At 47.3% G+C, this 21194-nt stretch overlaps 1 protein-coding gene across 21 annotated transcripts in view; it reads right to left on the reverse strand.

Annotated features, from left to right (window-relative positions):
- KLC1 (kinesin light chain 1) overlaps positions 1 to 21194 on the reverse strand; it is a 54944-nt gene that overhangs the window by 9741 nt on the left and 24009 nt on the right. For 5 of the 21 annotated variants that reach the window (XM_033108566.1, XM_033108564.1, XM_033108560.1 and 2 more), the window contains 9 exons: positions 18074 to 18161; positions 17370 to 17471; positions 15194 to 15367; positions 14957 to 15056; positions 12331 to 12380; positions 12174 to 12241; positions 10827 to 10935; positions 7817 to 7978; positions 1450 to 1580 (listed from right to left, as the gene is read on the reverse strand). In XM_033108566.1, coding sequence (XP_032964457.1) covers positions 1450 to 1580; positions 7817 to 7978; positions 10827 to 10935; positions 12174 to 12241; positions 12331 to 12380; positions 14957 to 15056; positions 15194 to 15367; positions 17370 to 17471; positions 18074 to 18161 — 984 coding nt within the window. Of the gene's footprint in view, positions 1 to 1449; positions 1581 to 2285; positions 3015 to 3695; positions 3747 to 7816; positions 7979 to 10826; positions 10936 to 12173; positions 12242 to 12330; positions 12381 to 14956; positions 15057 to 15193; positions 15368 to 17369; positions 17472 to 18073; positions 18162 to 21194 lie in introns of those variants that run through there. The other 16 variants (XM_033108569.1, XM_033108568.1, XM_033108575.1 and 13 more) reach the window with 11 other exon arrangements.

Raw genomic sequence — 21194 nt, forward strand, 5'->3', positions numbered from 1 at the left:
TCAGAATTCAGAGAGGCCGATAATAAGTAGCCTATCGTGTTAGTTCTGGAAATTCATAAATAGTTTAAAACAAGAGCACTTTATGCCACAAATTTAGAACTTGCTTCCCCAACTCCACATTCACGTGTCACCACAGGCACTCGGGCAGCCGCGATCGGCGGTGATGCCCCACGCACTCAGGGTCCTGGCTGGCTTCACACACAGGGTCTTCCAGGTGGTTTTCCCAGCAAATGTCACGGAGCTCACAAAACTCCTCCACAGAAAAGGGCTCGTTAACATTTCTGAGAACCAGGGGACAGCCACTCACAAAACCCAAATCGCTCCTCTTGCATCAAAAGCCATCAAGAGACCCAGTCAACCACAAGCAGAGAGCTGCTAGGGGCACCAAACTGAGGGCCCCCGGGCCTCTGCCCTCATTGTGCAGGGCCTGCTCCCCTGCTGAGGGGCGGGATTGGGGTACAGGGCTCTCAGCAGTTAGACCCCAACTAACAATGACAGGAATGAGACTGGACATACCTTAAAACAGCAAAGGCATGGAATTTCATATTTCCAGTATGTTATCCCAAGGAACTTGGTCTCAGCCCTAAGCTGTTAGAATTCTTACCCACAGAACTTAAAGTAGAATCACATTAAAAATAAGGTTTTACTAAGAATCAATCTTTAAAAAGTAGGTGCCATTTTGAAAGTTAACAAGTTTCACAGAACAGCTGACACACCAGTGCTTCTGTGAGAAATACATCCTGAAACAAGAGGTATTTACACCAGAAATAACCCAGTAACCAGGGCATTTGCTAATACTCTACCAGGAGGACAAAGAACCCTCCTTCCAACATACCTTGTAAGAATAAAGAATATCTTAGAACCAATTTCCTTTGACAACTTAAATGTTACTGTTCAAAACGCATGACTGAAACCTTTTTTGAAACACAGAAAACCTACCAGTTTTTAAATCTCCTAAAGAAACTCCTCATAACAAAGTCTTGAACTGTGACCCTTCTACTTAAAACCATTTTCCTCCCGTATTAATACCTGTATGAAATGTAACATAGTCGTAGCTAGCTTTTGATTCAAAAAAAATTAAAACTAATTTAAACCTAATGACAATTTAAAAAATAAATAAAGCATATCTAGAATAAACAAGTGAATATGCTCAATGTTTTAATATTAAAGCCCTACTATTCATTGCTAAGGCTTTCTTTCAACCTGTAACAAAATCAAAGAATTCTACAAATTTCTTTTAAAGGCATCAGCCCTTCTAGCCTCTAAACAGGAAGTGCACAATTATTCTCAACCTATCCTGGAAAAAATTCAGGCTGAAACTACTAAAGCTTTTCATTGCTAAAACATGGAGAGGAGCTGGAACGTTTCCTGCGGTCTGGGTGAGACGCTGTGCTGGAGAAGAAATGCCTGTTAGACACTGCGCGGCGGGCGGCGGCAGGAGATAATTACCCAGGGTGCTTTGGCTCACTCTCTCGGGAACTTCCTCCCTTCAGCTTCCTAACCAGCTTCTCACTGCTGCGTCTAATTGAGGCCCGGAGTTTGCTAAAGGAACCACTGCGTTTTAAAGATCCAGTGCCATCCTGAAAAAAACGTGAACAAATGTGAAGCTGCAGGTGGTCCTCCCTCCCAGCCCCCACAACGCAAAGCAGGGCAGCGCCAATCACATGGTGGCCGGTTGCTCTTCTGTGACTGCTGGTGACGTGATTCCCACAGACATTACCGATTTGCCATGTATGTAAGTGTACTTTAAATAGAAACCTATACATTTTAAATTCCATCAAAGATAACCTAATGATCATGAAAACCTGTGAACATGCAAAAAAATCAAACAAAAATAACGTCCCCTTGGGGAAATTAATTATGCTGCTGTTTTGAAACAAAAGATAACACACACACACACAAATCTCAAGAAAATTAAGGCAGCTTCAAGGACTATCACCAAAATTAAATTCCACTTTTAATAAACATGAGTGTGTCTGGTCCACATAACAGGTATGGAACCCAAAACATTTAGATCTGACAGAGGTAACTTCCTTTTAACAATTTAATCTAAATGTAATACTTAGACATACTATTTTTTCAGTATATTTTAATGAACAGTTTTATCAAGTGTTGACTATAAATATGAGTGGAAAAGTAAATAAAATGCTCCTTCTATAAAGTAACTAAAAACCCTCAGACACCTTGTAGAAAGTAAAAGTGCCCAGCTTTCATCATAATTGATTCAGACATTAATAAATGAAACATTTGGCAGTATGAAAATCAAAAACACACAGCGAAAAAAATGTGTGCATAGCAACTTTTATTCTCAGAATGAATCATTTCGTAAGATTAACAGTCGCCCCCGTTCCTTCTAGAAGCTGCGCGATGCTGTATTCAGTGGAAAGAGTGAGAGGCTCTAAGCAGACAGATACTGAGACACAGGTCAGTTGGAGTGAGTTTATTAGAAGTTAGAAAGACACAAGTACACAAATCACTCAACACTTAGAGATTAGTAGAGAAAAGCAGAATTGCCAAAATTCTACACACAGACTAGAGAGCAAATGCTACTGGAGTGTGACCCTAAGGGGAGCGCCGGGCCCAGGGCGGCCTCACCAGGCCTTTGGGTACAACGCGGGAGTGGCTCATGCCCTACTCTTACAGCCTAGGAGTGTCAACGGGCACCGTCATGCCATTGCAACAACACCTGTGGGAAACTCTGAACTACCTTTTATCAAAGTGAACAGCTAATCGCTCTTAACTTTTAAGCTCATGTATTACACAGTAAGTGGTTTTTATTAATACAATTTTATATTACTAAGTACATATCTGGCAAAGCTACAAGTATACAGAGATGAGGAACCCCTCAAAAAGGACAGCAGCACCGAAAGGAATGGCCGGTCACAGAGAGGTGTAGCTCTGACAAGAATCCTAGGGGATCGCTAAACACAGCAGTGAGCACGGAGAGGAGGGGAGCTGGAGGACGTGCCGCCCGTCATGCAGGAGACAGTGTGAGAGCCACAAGGCAGCTAGGCCTGTTAGACAGAAACGGAGAGAGAAAGCCCAGGTGAAACGTGAGCAAAGAGCCGCTTTCCTACTAGCTAGCATGGCATGGTTTACAGTATTTCTAGGTCACAAGCTCAGAGCATGTTGAATCACTTTCGTACTGGGCTTGCCTTCTGCCTGCTCTGGCGGCCCAGTAGACAACAGGTACTGGGTCTTGGGGTATCTTTTACATAATCTAGCCTAGGTACTCCTAACCATCATCAAAATAAAATGCAACATTTTCAGAGCATGGATGAGCACTGTGGTAGGAATCTCCCAAGTAACTGTACGTAAAGGAGATTCCACAAATAAAACATCAGTAATGACCAAGAAAGGCTACACACAGGAAGAGCTCATTCAATAAAGTTTTGAGTTTGTCAGAAATCCTCTCATAGCACTAAACTAGAAAGTTCTCTCTGAAATCAGGCAGGACTTCCTCTTAAAAACACTTAACATTTTTAACATTTCAGGAACTTGAAGAAACCACTGACTTTAGTAGCCTCTATAGCACATTCTAAACATGCAGTTGATAATCCAAAATAAAATGAGTTATACAAAATGGATTTCCACAGGCAGAAATGCATCGTGGGTCCTGGGGGACTGGAGACCCGACAGTCTTGTACCGAAGCCCCAGACGGCAGGGACCTGAGCCCCGGCCAGTTCTGACTCACCATGGGACGCTGAGCAAGTCATTTAACCAGCCCGAGCTTCATTTTTCTCATCTTTAAAATGGAAAAATAAAACTTGTTACCAACTCCCCACAAATGTTGGGAGGACAAGAAAACATAAGTTGCTTCTCTTCAGAAAACGGATGTTAAAATGTTAACGTAGTTCCGTAAACAATATCACTCCTGCCGTTCATTTCACAGTTCAGTGCGACACTGCAGTAGGGCGATTTATACTACTCGGGCCCCAGACACGCGTGTCCTAGACACACAGCGGAGTGTGGGAGAGTAATTTACTCCGATTCGAAAGGACCTCAATGTCAAACACCCCCTCCTCCCTGTGGGCCCGCAGCAAGCTGACCCTGGGCTCTGCGCGGTGCCCGGTGCTGGGGGCAGGTGAGGAGGTCTGCTCACGCCTGCACTCACCTCCTAGAGTCCCACCTGTGAGAACCAGGGCTAAGAACAGCCCCAAACCCTCCGGGACCCACGCGGATTTCTATTCACATGGCTTGAGCGCTGGGAGGTTTTACCGCATCCTAACACCTTCACAAAGGGTCTGCTTCTTCATATTGCCATGAAAGAGTACTTACGTCAAAAAGTGAGTTTCTAACAGAAATGAATAGTGAAGTGTATACGTTAAGAAATGTGCAGCAGTACTTAGTGTCTTGGATTTCTGGTGATTTGGGTTTTTTATTTTTTTAGTATATTCTAGTTTTCTTCCAAATATACTTTTTAATAAAAATTAACCTATTTCTAAGGAACAGTATATGCATTCCCCAGTAATCCTGGACAAGAGTTTAGGGTATGAAAAGCTTTTAGGAATACAGCATGGAGCAGTGTGTAAAGACTGGGGAGGCGGGAGTGGGCTACTCCTGACGGACCCAGGAGAGACGGGCAGCCTTCCAGAAAACGGAAAGCACAGCGCGGCTCCCCGGGACTGTGACAGGGGTGCTGTTTCCCACTGCCCCGGTACATGGCTACAAACACAGCACGTAATAACAGCATGGCCTGCAGGCTCCCACATGGCCCGGGGTGGACCTGGGGTCCAGCACCTGACACACGTGGGCCTCCCAGGTAACCTGAAGCCACATGGACGAGGGTAAGGGGAATCCAATTTTATCTAGAAAGGCATTTGCATACAACCTGTGCGTTTTTAGAAGCAGGAAACAAAAGAGAACTAACTTAGATGTGTCTTGACAGTGACTTTTAGATCTGTACTTCATACAAAAATAAGTATGAGGAAGTTACATTTTCACATACTTCAATCACCATCCTGATGGCACATCCTTAAGAGAACAGAATGTACTTCCCTAAACAAATCATCTCCCGTGTGAAGAATCTAATCCCTCATGGGAAGGCTCTGCTCGTGTCCAGGAACCTTCCTTTTCTTCTATTTTAATAGCATGTAATTCAGTTCTGCACTGAGCTGGCCTTTCAGGACCTACAAGGAGCGATTATTATAACCTAGTGTGTGACCTTATGTTTGACGACAATGCCCTTTGTTGTAACTGTTATTTCTGAATGCGGGGAACCCCGCCTCGTGGCCATGTAAATGGTGGTAACTGAGTGGAGCTGTCATGCCCGCTCCCTGCCACCTGCCCAACACAGCCACACAATGCTACTCCCCGTGCTAGCAGTTTTCAAACTTTTTAAAGAGCACGAGAATCTTTTTTAAAAAATTAAAATCCAATGCAGAACCCCAATATGAAAAAAAATCAAAATGGCATTTTCTCATTATAAACGTGTACCAAGTTCTTAGAATAACAAAGTGAAGCAGTAAGAACGGCACTACCTTTGGAAACCCCCACCTGAAATGTGAAGTGACAGTGGCAGTACGAGCTCTGCCATCCACAGATCTTTCAGTTCACTTCTGCAGGGTCTCGGTGCAGAGACCAATGGTTGCCGGTGGTAGCCACTGGCAACCATCGGCTTCTAAACCTCCGGGGTGAGCACACACGGAGACAGCGTGGGATCCTCGTCTCACACCTGGACTAAGGCTGAAGTGCGCACTGCAGGGTGTTAACGTCTAAAGCAAACGGGACCCTGAAAGTGGCTCCTTGGGTTGCACATAACTACACCTCAATGAAGACAATTTAAAAACACCTACACGTGCATACCACCCTTATTGCACCTTTTTAAATAGTAAAAGCAGGCTTTAAAAAGAAAACTCATGTCCACTTTGGGGAGAGCCTCAGATTACCTTCTGAGACTTGGAGCTTGCGGAAACCAGTGTGAGAGCCCAGGCCTCCCTGTGGAGGTGACAGTGGCTGAGTGTCAGCAGGGGCCTGGGGTGCCTCTCCCAGACTAACCGGGGCTTCATGCTACCCCTCCATTTGAGGACAGGGCTCCTTCCGTAACTCAAAGCAAGTTTGGGGACCGCTGCACGGAGGCCCTGGGATCTAGCCCTCTCCAGTCAATCGGCCCCATGACCATTCTGTGTGCCCTGAGACAGTCTGTCAAAGACGCACAGCCACACGTGTCTAAGTCACGTAAAAAGGTGCCCGGAGCCCAGTGTGTGAGCTAAGTGACAGCACGTTCCAAGTGAGGAAGGCAATGAGAGCTGAAAGGGGGGCCAGCACGCACTCCCAGGAGGGACTGCCCCCCCCATCTGTAACGCCAGCCCACGGGCCGGGCAGGATGCTGCCCAACAACCCCCCACGGTGGGATGAGAGCAGCTCCCCTCATCCGTGGGTCTGTCTTTAGACAGTAACAGAACTCTGAGTTGTCAATAATTTTGTTATGTGATTTCAGAGAAAGATTGACCTAGAAATACTGTCTTAAGAGAAAGTTCCTGCAGAACTTCATTCAAGAGTATCAAAATCTGCACGCTGGTGTCTAGACGCCAGAAGGACCTTGGCCTCCACACAGAGCATGCGGGACGGCAGCGCCAGGGAAGCACAGAGCAGAGTGCAGGCTGGATTTGGGGGGTGGAATGGGGGGAGGGGCTGTCCTCGTCATTTTACCTCTGGGTCGCTGCCCAGGGCGGTGAATGGTCCAAGCACATGCTGATTGGTTGTCTTGGCACAGGAAAACCCAAAGCAAGGAAGCTGCCAGACAAACACGGTCAAAAAGACGTTCTCCCTGAAATCCTAGCCACCAACAACTTGCATAAACGTCTATTGAGAATGCTAATCCTCACCAGATTGTTACAGCTATAGATTGTTACCTGTGTATCCCAAAGAATACACAGGTTCAAAAATATAGATTATAAAAAAGCCCAAAACTATCTGGCAAAACGTGCACAATTACAACTAAAACTGCACTACTGTGGCTTCAAAAAAAAATCAATAATGCACGTGGATGCGTCAGAGTGAATCGTGCATTCAAGCAAAATTTCAGATACCAGCTCGATGTACAAAAAAACTGCCCACGTTACAAATAGTGACTAGAAAGAAAATGTCCACAGGCCACCCATTCTGGCAGTCACTGGGCAAGCAGCGGTAGTGAGCTGCCACAGAAGCAGACTAGTGAGACCCAGGGGTGCGTGCGGCCTGGCCAAGCGCTGACGCGTCTCACGGGCACGTGTGCCGGGTCCAGAAGCCTCTGCCACGTGACTGTGAAGTGCAATGAAGCACGGACCCAAGTGGGAACGTGACATTCAGGACCGAGGTGGGACATGGAGAGCAGCCACCCCAGCGTTCTTGCTCTTGGCCTGCTCTCTAAAGACAAGTTCTATCTGGAAAAGCACTTCCCTTAAGGCCTTTAAATGAATTCTCACAAAGCCGACAGCGGCGTGCTCAGTGAGATCAGGAACACTGGAGTTAGCCATGGAACGGGAGGTGAAAAAAGCGAGTCAGTTATCGCCACACTAAGTTTGCTGTTAAAATACAACCCTTATGGATTATGCTCTGAATAACCAGGACACTCAATCAGCATTGAAGTGCTCAAAGTTGAGCTGAACAGCTTTCATGGATTCCCGAGAAGAAAATTACCACTTAAACAAATCACAGACTGAGTATTAGCAGGAGGTGAGAACAGAAAAGCTTCATGCGTACATAACTGGAGAGAAGCGGCAGGTCTAGCTCAGACAGGGAGACTGCCAGCAGCACCGCTGGGGGGGGGAGGCGCAGGGAGGTGGGGGGCAGGCAGCCGCCTGCAGCACTGGCAACGCCGTGGGCTGTACTCACCCCGTTCCACTCCACGCTCATACTCACTTCCTCGCCCCCGTCAGGGCCGCTCTCGTACTTGACCACGTCTGTGTTGAGGCTCTCCCGGCTCCGGCGCCTGTCCGAGCTCTCGGGGTCATTCAGCACCTCGGCCACCCTCTGTTTGTGAACATTGTCGAGACCCTGCGAGTCAGGCAGGGAACAGGGTTTCAGCCATTAGCACGTAGGTCTCACTAGGGATTGCCACACAGCTACGCGTCGTCCCCCGTCCCCAGGACAAAAGTAAACCGTCCTTAAACACTGGAGGAAAAAAGGGACAGTGGTTCTCAGGAAGGACCACTTCAGACTTGTGTGTTTCACTCTGCGCCCATTCCACCTCAAACTGGAAAACCATCAAGGAAGACTGTGCCCAGCGGTGGCTTACACGAGCACGTGGCCAGAAGGAAGTGTGTGCTGCACTCACATCTGAAATGCTTCAGAAACGGGACGGGCGGGCGGGCGGGCGAGATGCACAAACATGTGACAAACGTTTGTGACAATCCAGGTGGCGGGCGTGTCGAATTCGTCTCAAATTTTGTCTGGAAAGTTTCACGACGAGATGCTGGGAAAACGCCCAGTTTTTAGCACTTTAACACTAACCCCTGGTGTTTCGTGCCTCCACAGTAAGGACACGCATCGCTTTATTCTCGGTAGAACAGTTTAAAAACGAGCCACTAATTTATAGGAGGAGTTTTAAGAGCAAACGTCGCCTTTGGGAAGCAAGCACTCTCCTATTTTCTCAAAGATGTATATTTGGGTTAACACGTCACAGGATAAAAGCCAACAATGACTCCTCCACGTGTATTTCAGTCCAATCTGATGACAAAGGTGCCACGTTTTATGGGATTTCAACCCAACCAGCTCAGGCGGATGCGGCACCGTCGCTGACGTTCACCGTCCCTCCAGAGACACAAAGCCCAGACCACATGCTCCTGGGACTCTCCCCTGGCCCAGCAGGCGGGCACCGTCCTCAGGAAAGCAGTAGCAGGCCTTCCTTTACACTCCTGCAGGCCGCCTCTGGCCTCTGCTCCTCTGATAAACATCACTGGCTCTTCAGAACAAAGCTGTACTGCTGACACCACTCCTGATGAAAACAGGTCCCGAGCTAGAATGCGCAGCTTGTGCCCGGGCTCCCCCACCGCCACGCAGCAGCCACAGAGCGGGAGCAGCTGCCCTGCAGTCACAACCCCTGCCTGGGAGGACGCCAGGGCTTGGGAAGGGGCTGCCCTGGGCACGGCGGGAGAGCAGCACCGACAATGCCTCTGCCAGGTCTTCTCTCATCGCTCTGCACAGACTTTTGAAAGAAACAAATTCTAAGGTATATATGAGTAATTTTAATCCCAGACAAGAAGGGGCCATAAACCAACAACCACATAAGAGCCTACTTATACCCCATTCAAGGGAAGAAAAACCCATACCTGTCCCTTCAGTCCTAAAAGTAAAAAACAAAACTGCCATCTTTATATATATACAGAAAAAATTCCTTGCTCTGAAAACTGGTAATTTAAGGGCAAGAATGAAGCCTTTTTCCTGTATTTTCTTTACAAATTGTGTTTCAGCATAACTAAAACATCTCAGTCGATTAAGGAAAACGGGTCCATAACTTTGTCCTGCCAATACCCCCAGTAGATACACCATTTGGTTCAGCCGCCCACCCAGTGGGCACGCGGTGTGGCCTGTCTCTGCATTTAGACCTCTGTGCACATGGCTGCCGTGAACGTGTCCAGGCATGCTGCCTCCGCACTTCTGCATTCACCTCCGTGCCGGGTGACGGGGGAGCCCAATGAACACTCGCAGGGCTTCCGGTCACTCAAGACACGTAGAGCGGCCAAACGGCCCAGTCAGCGATGGGCAAGACCCTAGCTGAGATCCAAAAAGGTAACACTCTGCTTTCTTGTTTTCTCTCAGACGATAAACAAGTGTCCTTCTCCCAATCTAAATTCCTTAGTGCCACGTGTTCCGAATTTTTGTCCTTTCTGTGGAGATTTCACTGTTTAAAATGGCCCATGCGTGAAGGCTGGGATGTGCCTCCCGGAGCAAACCCTGAGTGAGACTGCCTTGAGGCGTGAGTTACACACGGTGCTACTGGCCATGAATTCGGGGTTCATGAACCAACAATCCATTCTAAATAAGGTGTCTTTACACAGAAACACACATAAAACAGGTCATGCGTTGATGAAAATGTGACCAAAGGCTCACAGGAACCTAACTGTATTATCTGCTAGGAGAATTTGCTAATTCATGTTCCCAGCAACTTTAGACAACAGAACTACCGTGACTAACAAAATCAGCTGTTTGTTTTGAGAACCTGTGTTCAGCTCCTTTTGGCACATACCTAGGAGTGGATTGCTGGGTCATATAGTAACTCTGTTTATCGCTCTGACGAACTGCCAAACTATCGTCCACAGTGGCCGCACCATTTTACATCGCCACCAGCAGGGCCCAAGGGTTCAATTTCCCCACAGCCTGGCCAACGCTCGTGATTTCCTTTTGTTTTTTACTCCAGCCGTCCTAGCGGGTATGAAGAGGGCTCTCGCGTCCTTTTGTTCTGCTTCCCCAATGACTAAGGACGCTGAGCATTTTTCACGTGATTGCTGGCATCTGTGTATTATCTTCAGAGAAATGTCTATTCAGGTCCTTTGCTCGTGTCTTAATTAGCTGGTCCTTTCGTCTTTATACCTTCTGGATCTAGGTTCTTATCAGATATGTGAGCTGCAAATACTGTCACCCATTCTGTGGGTGTCTTTTCACTTTCTTGATAGTGGCCTTGAACGCACAACCTTTTCTAATTTTGTTGAATCTAACTGATCGAGGTTTTCTTTTGCTGCCTGTGCTTTTGGTGTCATATTTACAATCTTCTAAACAATATAATCTTATTTGTACAAACTAAAAGATTTTCTATTTCTAAATCAAGAGTTCAATAAGTCACATAAAAAGAGAATCATTAAAGCCAAAGTTCTAACGGCTAAGTTAAAAACAGAAGGTTTCTAACCTGTTTGCGTGACCTCATCGCTGCTTCTTCCAGTGTTTCTGCAGCTTCAAATTTGCCCTGACGTCTGTAAAGTGCCCCAAGGTTTTTTAAAGTAGTTGTGACCGTTGGACTACAAGAAAGCATATAATACACAGAAATGTTAAATGTAAGTTTCACAGCAGCCACTATCAACAGCACATAATCTAAAGCACCAGAAGCAGAGGTTTGGTTACAAACCTTTTTTAAACTTCTAGGGTGCTCTTTTCAAATGCAAAATTATAAAAGCTCTTCTGTCTCCAGCGCCCTGCCCCCCAGCTGTGTGGGGCCGTGCATGTGGACGGATGCGGCCTGCAGACACCTCTGCAGGGCCAGACACGGCGCTGAGCCCGGTCCTTTCCCAGCCGCGGCTGCTGTCACAGAACCGTGTGCGGTGGGTCTGTCTAGCGATCACATGCCTCCCTGGAGGACATGGCGTTTTGGGTTTCTAATTCACTGTTTCCACAAGCAGAGGGGAGAACAAGCGAACCCAAACGCCAGCAGCGGAAGGAAGCCTGACCGTGTGATGGAGGACGAGGCAGACGGGGGTGGTGCGTTTCTGCATTCTCGACACAGCGTCTTCCAAAAACTAGAAATAAACCTAGTTCACTCAAACTGCACTTCATGAGACTCTTTCCCTGCTAGTGACAGGCTCTACTCCATGTCTTTGAGATCATTACACAGCAGTGGGAGAAATAAAGCATATGTACTTAACATGTGCTAAGTGCTATGAGGAACCCAGATGAGGGGTTCAGAGTTTTCCTGAAATAGGTAAACTGAGTCTTAAAAGACGAGTCAGCGTTAGGACAGGACAGAGCAGAAGAGGCCTTCCAGTCAGTAGGGGCAATGGAGGCAGCAGCAGCCTGGCTCCCAGGGCCGGCGTGGGGGTGCTCACACTGCCCTCTGCAGACACCCAGGCCCCGAGGGTGCTGACGAAAAGGGGGGTGCTTCAGCGTCTGCCCGCAGCGTCTGGACACAGGCCTGCAAAGGGGTGGCCTCTGCAGTCCGCTGACCTGTCTCGGTGGGTGCACCCACGGCCACCTGAACGGCCATGTGCCTACTTAGCGACCTTCTCCTGCAGCTTGGTGGTTGGCCTTGGACCGAGTACTGTGAACGGGCAGAACCCACACTTTAGCCCTCTCACAGTGGCTTTTGAATATGTCAATTATCTCATAAACTTACAGGATTTTTATTGGGTTTGGGGAGAAATATGGGACTGTGGAACCATTCCACCTGAAGGGAATGTGCACATTCAATGGTCATTTGCAAGTCGCCCTTTAAAGCACTAGCACCTTCCACAACTGTCTTGTTTTTTTAGTTAAAGAGACATACCTATCAACTTTGCAGGCTTTGTACCAGCCGCCATACTCTCCAAAAGATGTCCCATCCTTTTGTTTTCCCTATATTACGACAAATAATTTCAAATGAATAATTATCTTGAAAGCAACATATCCAATTTAGAAAATCTCCCCCAACACAGCCCTCTTACTTTGCACTCTTCTCTTTCTTCAGCATGCATCCAGATGGGTTTATTTTCGTCTAGGGAAGAAAACATAACACACTAAACTGAAGCATGATAGAGCCCCGCGAGCAGAAGCTGTCAGTTGTCAGTGATGACAAGGTTTTGCTGTTTTTCCTACAATCCTCCTTAGATATTACGTCTTACAACTCGGACAGGTGACGTCGACGAGGAGGAGAAAGCCTATGAGGACAGAACCACAAGAGACAAGCAGGAGTGGCCGTCACGTGAGCACTGTGGGTGGAAGATGCGGAAACAAAAGCGCCCAGACCGGAAGGCAACTGTCAACAAAACTGGACCAATGCTGGGGTGGGTCCCTACCAGGAAATGTTTTTAACGCTAGAATATGCACAGAACACTTGGGAGTTTTAAAATTTGAGCAACCTAGATTAAACGAAAGTCTAACAAAAAGTAAAATGCTGGGAGAAAAGATGCCGGTCCTTTAAGGTCTCCTTAACTTTTGAGAACATGAACACCTGCCATTCCTCCAAAGTTTCTAGAGAACTAACGTACCCACACCACGGAGGGTAAGCAGCCTTAAGAGTGAAGTGTATGAAAATATTTTTATGACATGAAAAAATGCTCAAGCTCCAAATATAAACAAGCGGCATCCATGTAAAGTATGGTTTGTTCCATACCTAGAGAGGCGCCCAAAGAAGGCAAGCCACTGCCAACACTAAGGACATGTGTGGGTGAGGAAAGCACAGGTGACATTCCTGTCCCCGGGAGCTGCCCCGCGGTGAGTGCCTCTCGGCTCTGCAGGAAGAGGCCTGCGCTCCCACCCAGGCCAGCTACTCGGCAACCACCAAACCTCGGTACGTCACTGAGTGCGCGGCGTCCTGGCTCCTAGAGTGGGGCGGGAGTGTTTGACCCACTTCACAGGACTGCTGGGAACACTAAATAAGACACACGTTAAAGCTGCTAATTGCAAAGTATCATGACCACCGTCATGTCACAGAAGAGAGAAACTAGTGGTAAATACTGGGGGTTTTGTTTTTTCAGGAGCAGAGGGCGTGTCAACCCTGCCTCCTCCTCACCAGAGATGTGCGTCGGCCTCCGGCCCCCGAACTTCAGAGCACTGAGCACAGAAGGTCTGCAGGGCCCTTCCTTACCATTAAACGTGTTTAAAATATAGTAAACATAAAGTGAGGACACGGGAGTCCTTCAGGCCTTAATGCCCATCATAGACACTGGGTTTAAAGGAGTGAACAGTATTTAACGAACGAACACTATTACTTAGCGTAGCTTTTAGCTGCATCTACCGACCATTGTGTTGCTTCATTTCCTGACAACAAACCAGGTCAGATTCCAGAGCACATGTCCTGAGCAAGAGAGGCCTGTGAAACAGAAGATCGTGCGCTGGGCTGAGTGTACAGCACACACCGGCATCTTGCCTGCAGGAAAAATGCCTCTGTCCCTCTTTTAACATTCGTATGGAGCATGAATCCAAGTATAGGAAAACTGCTTTTAACTAGGACCCAATTAACTGGGCTTCATGCTACCACTTTTAGTAGAAAGAAGCAAGCAAATCACAAAAAAACAAGTGCTCCCACGAACATAATCTGTGAAAAGCAGCACTAGGAGACGGCCTAGGATCACGAGACCAGCCCCTGCAGTCAGACGAGGAAACCTCGTAACCCCCAGGGATTCAGGGATGTCAGCGGTTACCCTGGCCTGCCCACAACTGCAAACACAATCCATTCTCAGAATGATGAATCTGAGGCATAGCTGTACTGTGACAGTGAAAGAGATTTACTGCTCTACTTATTAACAGAGGGAAAAAAACGAATGCACTTTCTAAAGACTTTTCAAAGGTGGTTTCTAGAAACTCTATAAAAGAAGAAATTAACCAAAACCTCTCTTTCCCTACACATTCTTAAGTGTAGAACAACTGTCCTCATTCTGAACACCTCATGTAATACCTAGTGGAGGAAAAAAATAAATGCCTTACGTAACACACAATTACTTTGCTTTATTGAGCAATTTATATCCTGTGAAATGTTCACTCCCAAACTGTGTATTGAGCACCTGTAATGCCAGAGAGAATAGAAAGGAGGCAGGTCCTGTCTTCAAGACAGTCAAGTAACCCGGCAGGCCTGGGATGGGTCGAGAATTTCCATTTCTGACAGGTCCTAGGTGGTGCCGATGCTTTGGTCCCTGATGGCACTTTGAGGATCTCTGGATTACAGAACATTCTAGAAAGCACTGATGACTCCAGGGAGGTTTTCTAGAGTTGGTGCATGTAGGTTGTGCCTGAAGCAAGCATGGACTCTGGAAAGGGCAGCGTGAAAAGTTGTGAGGCAGGTGGCCACCACCCCTCACCGGGGGTGCAGACCCCACTGAAATATCAGTAATGCCAGGCAAGCATGCAGGGGTCCCTGCATTCACCGCAAGATAAATGAACGAATGAGCCAATGAGCGCTCGGGCTGTGCCACACCCTCTCCTGTAAGCGCCATTTAGAAAATCGTTTCTAAAATTCGTAAATTCTGTCTTGGAAATACTTGATGACTTGGGTATTGCCAATTTCAAGCTGGGAAGCACGCGTAAGGCACCCTACAATCGTTATCTGCTTACAAACAGGAGTAGATTTCTTACCATCTACAGAACCAAACTCCCTTTCGTGCGCACGAGTAAGAATCTCTTTGTACAGCGTTTCTGCCTGCTTGAACTTCCCTTGCTTCAGGTAGCAGGACGCCTGGAAATAAAAGTAAACACTCAGGATTCTGCAGAAGCACACGAAGCACGCGTTCCTACCTACAGGTTGGATCACGACACTGCGGATTTCAAAGACAGCGTCGGGTGCTGTGTGCAGAGCGGTCCCTGTCAACATACCAGGTTATTCTTCGTTTTGGCCACGTTGGGGTCGTCGGGCCCCAGTTTTGTCTGGTAGATGTCCAGGGCTCTCTGATAGTAATACTCCACTTCCTCGTACTTGCCCTGGTTCTGGCACAGCAAGGCCAGGTTATTTAACTGCTTGGCGACATCGGGGTGGTCCTTCCCCAGAACCTGAGAACAGACAGTGGTGTCAGACAAACTCATTGGCTTTGTTTCTATCTTATCCACTTTGTGAGGGACCTTTCTCGGCATAAATATGACGGGGCGTCACTTCCAGGCCTTTAATCCTTAATGGCTCTGCACGTCATATAATAGTAATAACTGGAGCATAGTGAACTCTTCCTGTGGGGGGGGAGGGAGGTGTGCTCGTTTCCTGGATGTGCTTTAACTTCAGTTCTTACAGTAATCCTACCTGGTAGGTCCCATGATGACACACGCCCTGAAGAGGAGGAAACTGGCTTTACAGAGGCTGTGCTGGGTGCTCAAGAGCCCTTTCTGACCGGAGCTGCTGCGCTAGACTGGTTCCTGTGCGTCCAAGCCTCCAGAGGAGGTCCCCAAGCCTCCACCCCCGCCCGCACACCCCTCACGTTCATTCAGGCCCTCCTCGATCGCCCCAAGCCACTTCCCCTCACATGTCCAACTCCAGCTGTGCGGCCACTTCGACTCGCTGCCCCAGGTGCCCGATGCTCTCCCTGCCCCGCTCCCAACTACTTATCCTTCAGGTTGTTCTTCAGGCCCCTCAGAGGGGACTGCCCTCTCTCCAGCTTGAGGAAGACCTCAGCACAGCCACCCAGGTAACTCACCAATACATCACCTGCTTCTTTCCTTTCTTGGCAAACGTCACTGCCGAAAACTGTCTTGTTCATCTGTTTAGTCTTTTACTGCCCAATGCTCACACAATGAAATGTAAGCCCCAAGAGTACAAATTCTTTGTCTTCCCCAATGCATCTCAAATGGATGAATAAATACTAAAATATTTCCTCAGTACTTTGAACATGCAATTCGTTCTCTCAATTCTGTGCCTTTACCCAGATGGTCCCCAAGGAGGCATGTGGCACCCCGATCCCTTCCAGCATTCCCTCTCTCCCTGCCTGGGAAATGCTGAACTCAGTGATCTAAGACTCGTTCAAACACCAACCCTAGATTTGGAGGCGCCCTGATCTCAACTTCCCCCAAGCTCCATCCTGGAAACCAACGCACCCTGTGTCCCCAAATCTACTAGTCTTGCTCCAAGAAAGGGGAGGCATCTCTGATCTGTAAACCACCAACTCTAACTAAGCAGGGTCCCCAAGTCTCCAATGAACGTTTGTAAAGGAGTGATCGCAAGAGCACATACGTATGAGTGGATCTGGCAGACCACTGTACAGTTTGTAATCCCTCATTCCATACTTCTGTGTTCTCCGTCCCACAAAATCTGACAATTTTATTTCATAAATATGCAGATACTGTGTTTCCCCGAAAATAAGACCTAGCCGGACCATCAGCTCTAATGCGTCTTTTGGAGCAAAAATTAATATAAGACCCGGTCTTACGTTATATTATATTAGATAAGACCAGGTCTTATATTATGTTAGGTAAGATCCGGTCTTATATTATATTATGTTAGATAAGACTGGGTCTTGTATTAATTTTTGCTCTAAAAGACGCATTAGAGCTGATGGTCCGGCTAGGTCTTATTTTCGGGGAAACACGGTAGCAGCATGACCAAATTCTACCTGCATAATTTGATAACGAGCCCCTTTTCATTTTCCTTTCCCAATTCCTTGCCATGTGGCTCAAAACTAAACAAACTGTAGTAGCTGGTATTAAACAGCCAGGACACTGACAATCTACAGCTCTGAATTAATCTTTAGTTCTGAAAATAATGGTTTCATTTTTGAAAGCTGTATAAGCATATTTGGTGACTTTATTTTAAATGTTAATGTTTTTCTTATTGGCAGGCACATGCCCTGTTGTCAAATGAGCCTCTACCCTCAGAAATTCCTCCTTTGATAGAGTCACTTCTAGGCCACTTCAGACTAGGGGCACGCAGACGCTGACACCACCCTCGGAATCCCCCGACCCGCATGGGCCAATGTGGCCGTCCACCTTACTGAAGGAGCTATTTTCAGTAAATGGTCAGTCATGACGTATCACAGTGGTCAAACTGGAGACTGAAACACGGAAGGAGCACCTTCTCTCTGATCTCCAGAGCTCTCTTACACAGCGGCTCCGCTTCTCTGTACTTCCCTCTCTTGCCGTAAAGCACTGCGAGGTTGTTCAGGGTCGCTGCCACCTACCAACACAGAGGGAACCACAAAGAATGGTGAGTGACACCGACATAGTACGCACAGGAACATGGATTCTGCCACAAGCAAGAGAGCCATTCATGGGAACGCAGATGACACAAAGTAACAAGTCAACAGCAGTACAGTCTTGATTCTTTTGTTGTTTTGATTTGAGCCTAAGCAGGCAGTTTAGATGAACAGTTGAGAATCGCATTCCTTGGTCTTGATTTTGTTTTGTAATTTCACTGGAAGCCACAAAGCCAACCAAACAGATCTGTATGCAAATCTGACCAGATTTTAATAAAAAGACAACATAAATCCTTTAGAAAAAAATTTGTAGACGTGCATGTGATTTGATTTAGGATCCAAAAATGTAGCACGCAACCCTTCTGAGGTGGTGGCCACGGCCAGGTTACGGTGCGCTGGCCGTAATCAGCAGGGGCTGATCACTGGGGTAAAGTAGGAAGGCCCCTACCTGTGCCATCTAGTGGAAAGGCAGCTCTTAAACCTTCCCTGTTGAGTTTAATATTAAAATGAGTTGGGTAAAAAAGCAAATCAGGGAAAATAAAATATAAAATATAGAAAGAATGAAAGAAGCAGATACACGAACCGCGGGATGATCTTTGCCCAAGGTCTTTTCGCGGATGGCCAACGCATCATTCAGAAGATTAGCTGCATCTTTGTATTTGTTCTGGTCTCTAAAATGAAAAGCATACATTAAGTGTTTCAGATGCAGCTTACATCTTTTCACAATGTAATTTTGGAACTACAGAAACAAAGTTAAGCTTCAACCAATTAAAAAATAAGCCAGCTATTAAAACAGCTAAAAACAGCCTCGTGTGGGAGAGACTGCCTGGCAAGGTGACAAGCTGAGCCCAGCCCCCACCTGGACCAGCAGGTGACGCTGTCCACACCGCAGGGGGTCCTGCACAGCCCAGAGCAGCAGACGGAGCTTCATGTGGGGTCAGATGAACTGAATCCAGTATCAGGGCCGCGCTCTGCCAGGCAGTGACTGCATGATGGCTCTGGGACATTAGGTGCCCTTCTGCAGTCCCAGTTGGCCCATCAATAAAATATATTACCTAACTCACAGAGTTGCCATAATAAGCTAATGATATGCTACATGTGTACTGAACAAAGCTGGCTAAATAAAAACACAATACATTGCAGTGTCTTAATCTGGTACACAATTTGCCCCCTTGCTGTGGTGAGATAGAAACACCACCCGTCCCAGCCCCCTGGGCTTAAGGGTGCCAACTGACAACGTGACTGCAAACAAGTGATTTCGTTGGCAAGACCTGGTACACATATTTCTCAACTGAGTTAAAAACAGTTGTCCAGCAAGGCTTTGCCCCGCAGAAGCCAGACTGCCCTGCAGAACATGGAAAGTGCTCGTAGAATTTCCCGGATCACCTCAATTCTGGCCGAGTATACCTTTTCATTCTTCAATCATCCAATCAGACATTAGAAACTGGCTCAAAGGTTTTGTACAAGTCAGCAAGTATGAAATAGTTTCAAAAACTAGTAGCCAACTGCCTAGGAGTGTGGTGACAGCTAAATAATGAGATGAGGTACACTGATCACCCTCATAAACTGTGATGTGTCATAAAATGTCAGGGACTGTTAATTAGCCAGTGGCAGGGTCACACCAAGAGCTATTCACTCAGGACCGGTCCGGTGGCTCAGGTGGTTGGAGCTCCATGCTCCTAACTCCGAAGGCTGCCGGTTCGATTCCCACATGGGCCAGTGGGCTCTCAACCACAAGGTTGCCGGTTCAATTCCTCGAGTCCCGCAAGGGATGATGGGCTGCGCCCCCTGCAACTAAGATTGAACACGGCACCTTGAGCTGAGCTGCCGCTGAGCTCCCGATGGCTCAGTTGGTTGGAATGTGTCCTCTCAACCACAAGGTTGCCGGTTCGACTCCAGCAAGGGATGGTGGGCTGCGCCCCCTGCAACTAGTAACAGCAACTGGACCTGGAGCTGAGCTGTGCCCTCCACAACTAAGACTGAAAGGACAACAACGTGACTTGAAAAAAGGCCTGGAAGTACACACTGTTCCCCAATAAAGCCCTGTTCCCCTTCCCCAATAAAATCTTTTAAAAAAAAAAGGAGCTATGCAGTCAGGTGTGGCCCCAACCGACAGCCATCAGCTTCACCTGGACCCTGTGAGAAACCAGCCACATCCCCAACCTGCTAGGTCAAACACTGGGGATGGGCCAGCACTCATTTAACAAGCCCACCAGGAAATCTGAACTCAAAATGAAAACACAAGTACACCAGGTAAGCATTCAAATCCTAACAGAAAGTGGGCAAGATAACCACACTCAGAGAAGGACACAAAAGACTACAAATGTATAACGGAAGAAGTAAATTCAAACAGGAGGCTGCAGGTCCCTAGCGATAAGGCGCAGGAGATGGCCAAGGCTGCCCAGGTGGGTCACAGGGAGCGGGAGCGGGCGCCGGCGCCACCCTCCAGGCTTGCTTAATAAGCAGCTGATAAGATGTACCAAGTGTAAAATGTTTTAGGAACTGGTCCAAAAAAATCCAAAATCCTGAGCAAGCCTTACAAAGATGCTCATCAGTGAAGTATTAATGTCCCTTAATACAGGAACGATGACATAATGGATCCCAGTACAGCTACAGGATGCAACATGGACTATAAATGTGAGCACGCATGTAGCGCATTTTTTTTCATTTTACTGACATGAGGATCTCACACTAGTGTTCGAGTGAGACCGTGGGCTTCCCAGGACCCAGCGCAGTGCTGCGTTTGTGACCACACACCCTCACGTATGACAGTAGCAAAAAGCCAGTTATGTTCCACGTGCATTTTCTATTTCATTTAATTATAATAGTATCGAGTGTTGGCCAGAAATTCTCAGGTTGTTAGTAGGTATATACATTTGTGAAAAAAAACTTTTTGGAATGAATTTTAACACAATCTATCCAGATTTTACATGCAAATCCCTGTAACTAAGGAATTCCTACAGTTTAAGAGTAAATATCTGCAAATCGCAATGTCCATCAACAGGAAATTGTCTCAAAAATTCAGGAATATCCATAAAACAGAGTACTATGCAGTCATGAAAAAGACTGTCCCGCTGACAAGTATAGAGTTGTCGAAGTGTTGTTATGGGAGCTGACTTTTTTTGTGTTTTTTAAAGAAATCACTTATCTCTATGGCTGGCTGGCTGTATTATTCCATTTCTCTTCCCTGAGCCCGTTTCTCCTTCACTTGCACACTGCCCCTTTCCTTACTCAGGTTCCCATCTCCACACCCTCAAGATCCTACACGAGCCCCCCTACCTCCAGGCTCCGCCCACATTCTGTCCTGTGCACCTCCCTAAAATGACTCTTCTAAGACACAGCTCAGGGCCTGCTGTTCCCCACCGGCGCACTTCAGCCAGCCCTCGGGGCCTCCCTGGCCAGGCCCAGCCCCTGCCAGTGCCACCTCTTACTACCACTCTTCAGGTGCCAAGGAGCAGTGCCAAACGGTTCAGGAGTGTGCCGCGGACACACCCGTCTGCACGTGCTAAAGTCCTACCCACCCTTCGAGGGCCCAGAAAGCGCTCCCAGCCTCCGTGAGTCCTTCCCCAATCCTCTCAATGGGAAGGAACCTTTCTGTCCATGAACACACTTCGGTGTTATTTTATTAACACCGCAGTCTCCTGCTTCAGAAATTACATATGAATGCATTAGGTTGGTGCACAAGTAACTGCGGTTTTTGCAAT

Source organism: Rhinolophus ferrumequinum, chromosome 6 (genome assembly GCF_004115265.2).
Source record: "Rhinolophus ferrumequinum isolate MPI-CBG mRhiFer1 chromosome 6, mRhiFer1_v1.p, whole genome shotgun sequence".
NCBI classification, from domain to species: domain Eukaryota; kingdom Metazoa; phylum Chordata; class Mammalia; order Chiroptera; family Rhinolophidae; genus Rhinolophus; species Rhinolophus ferrumequinum.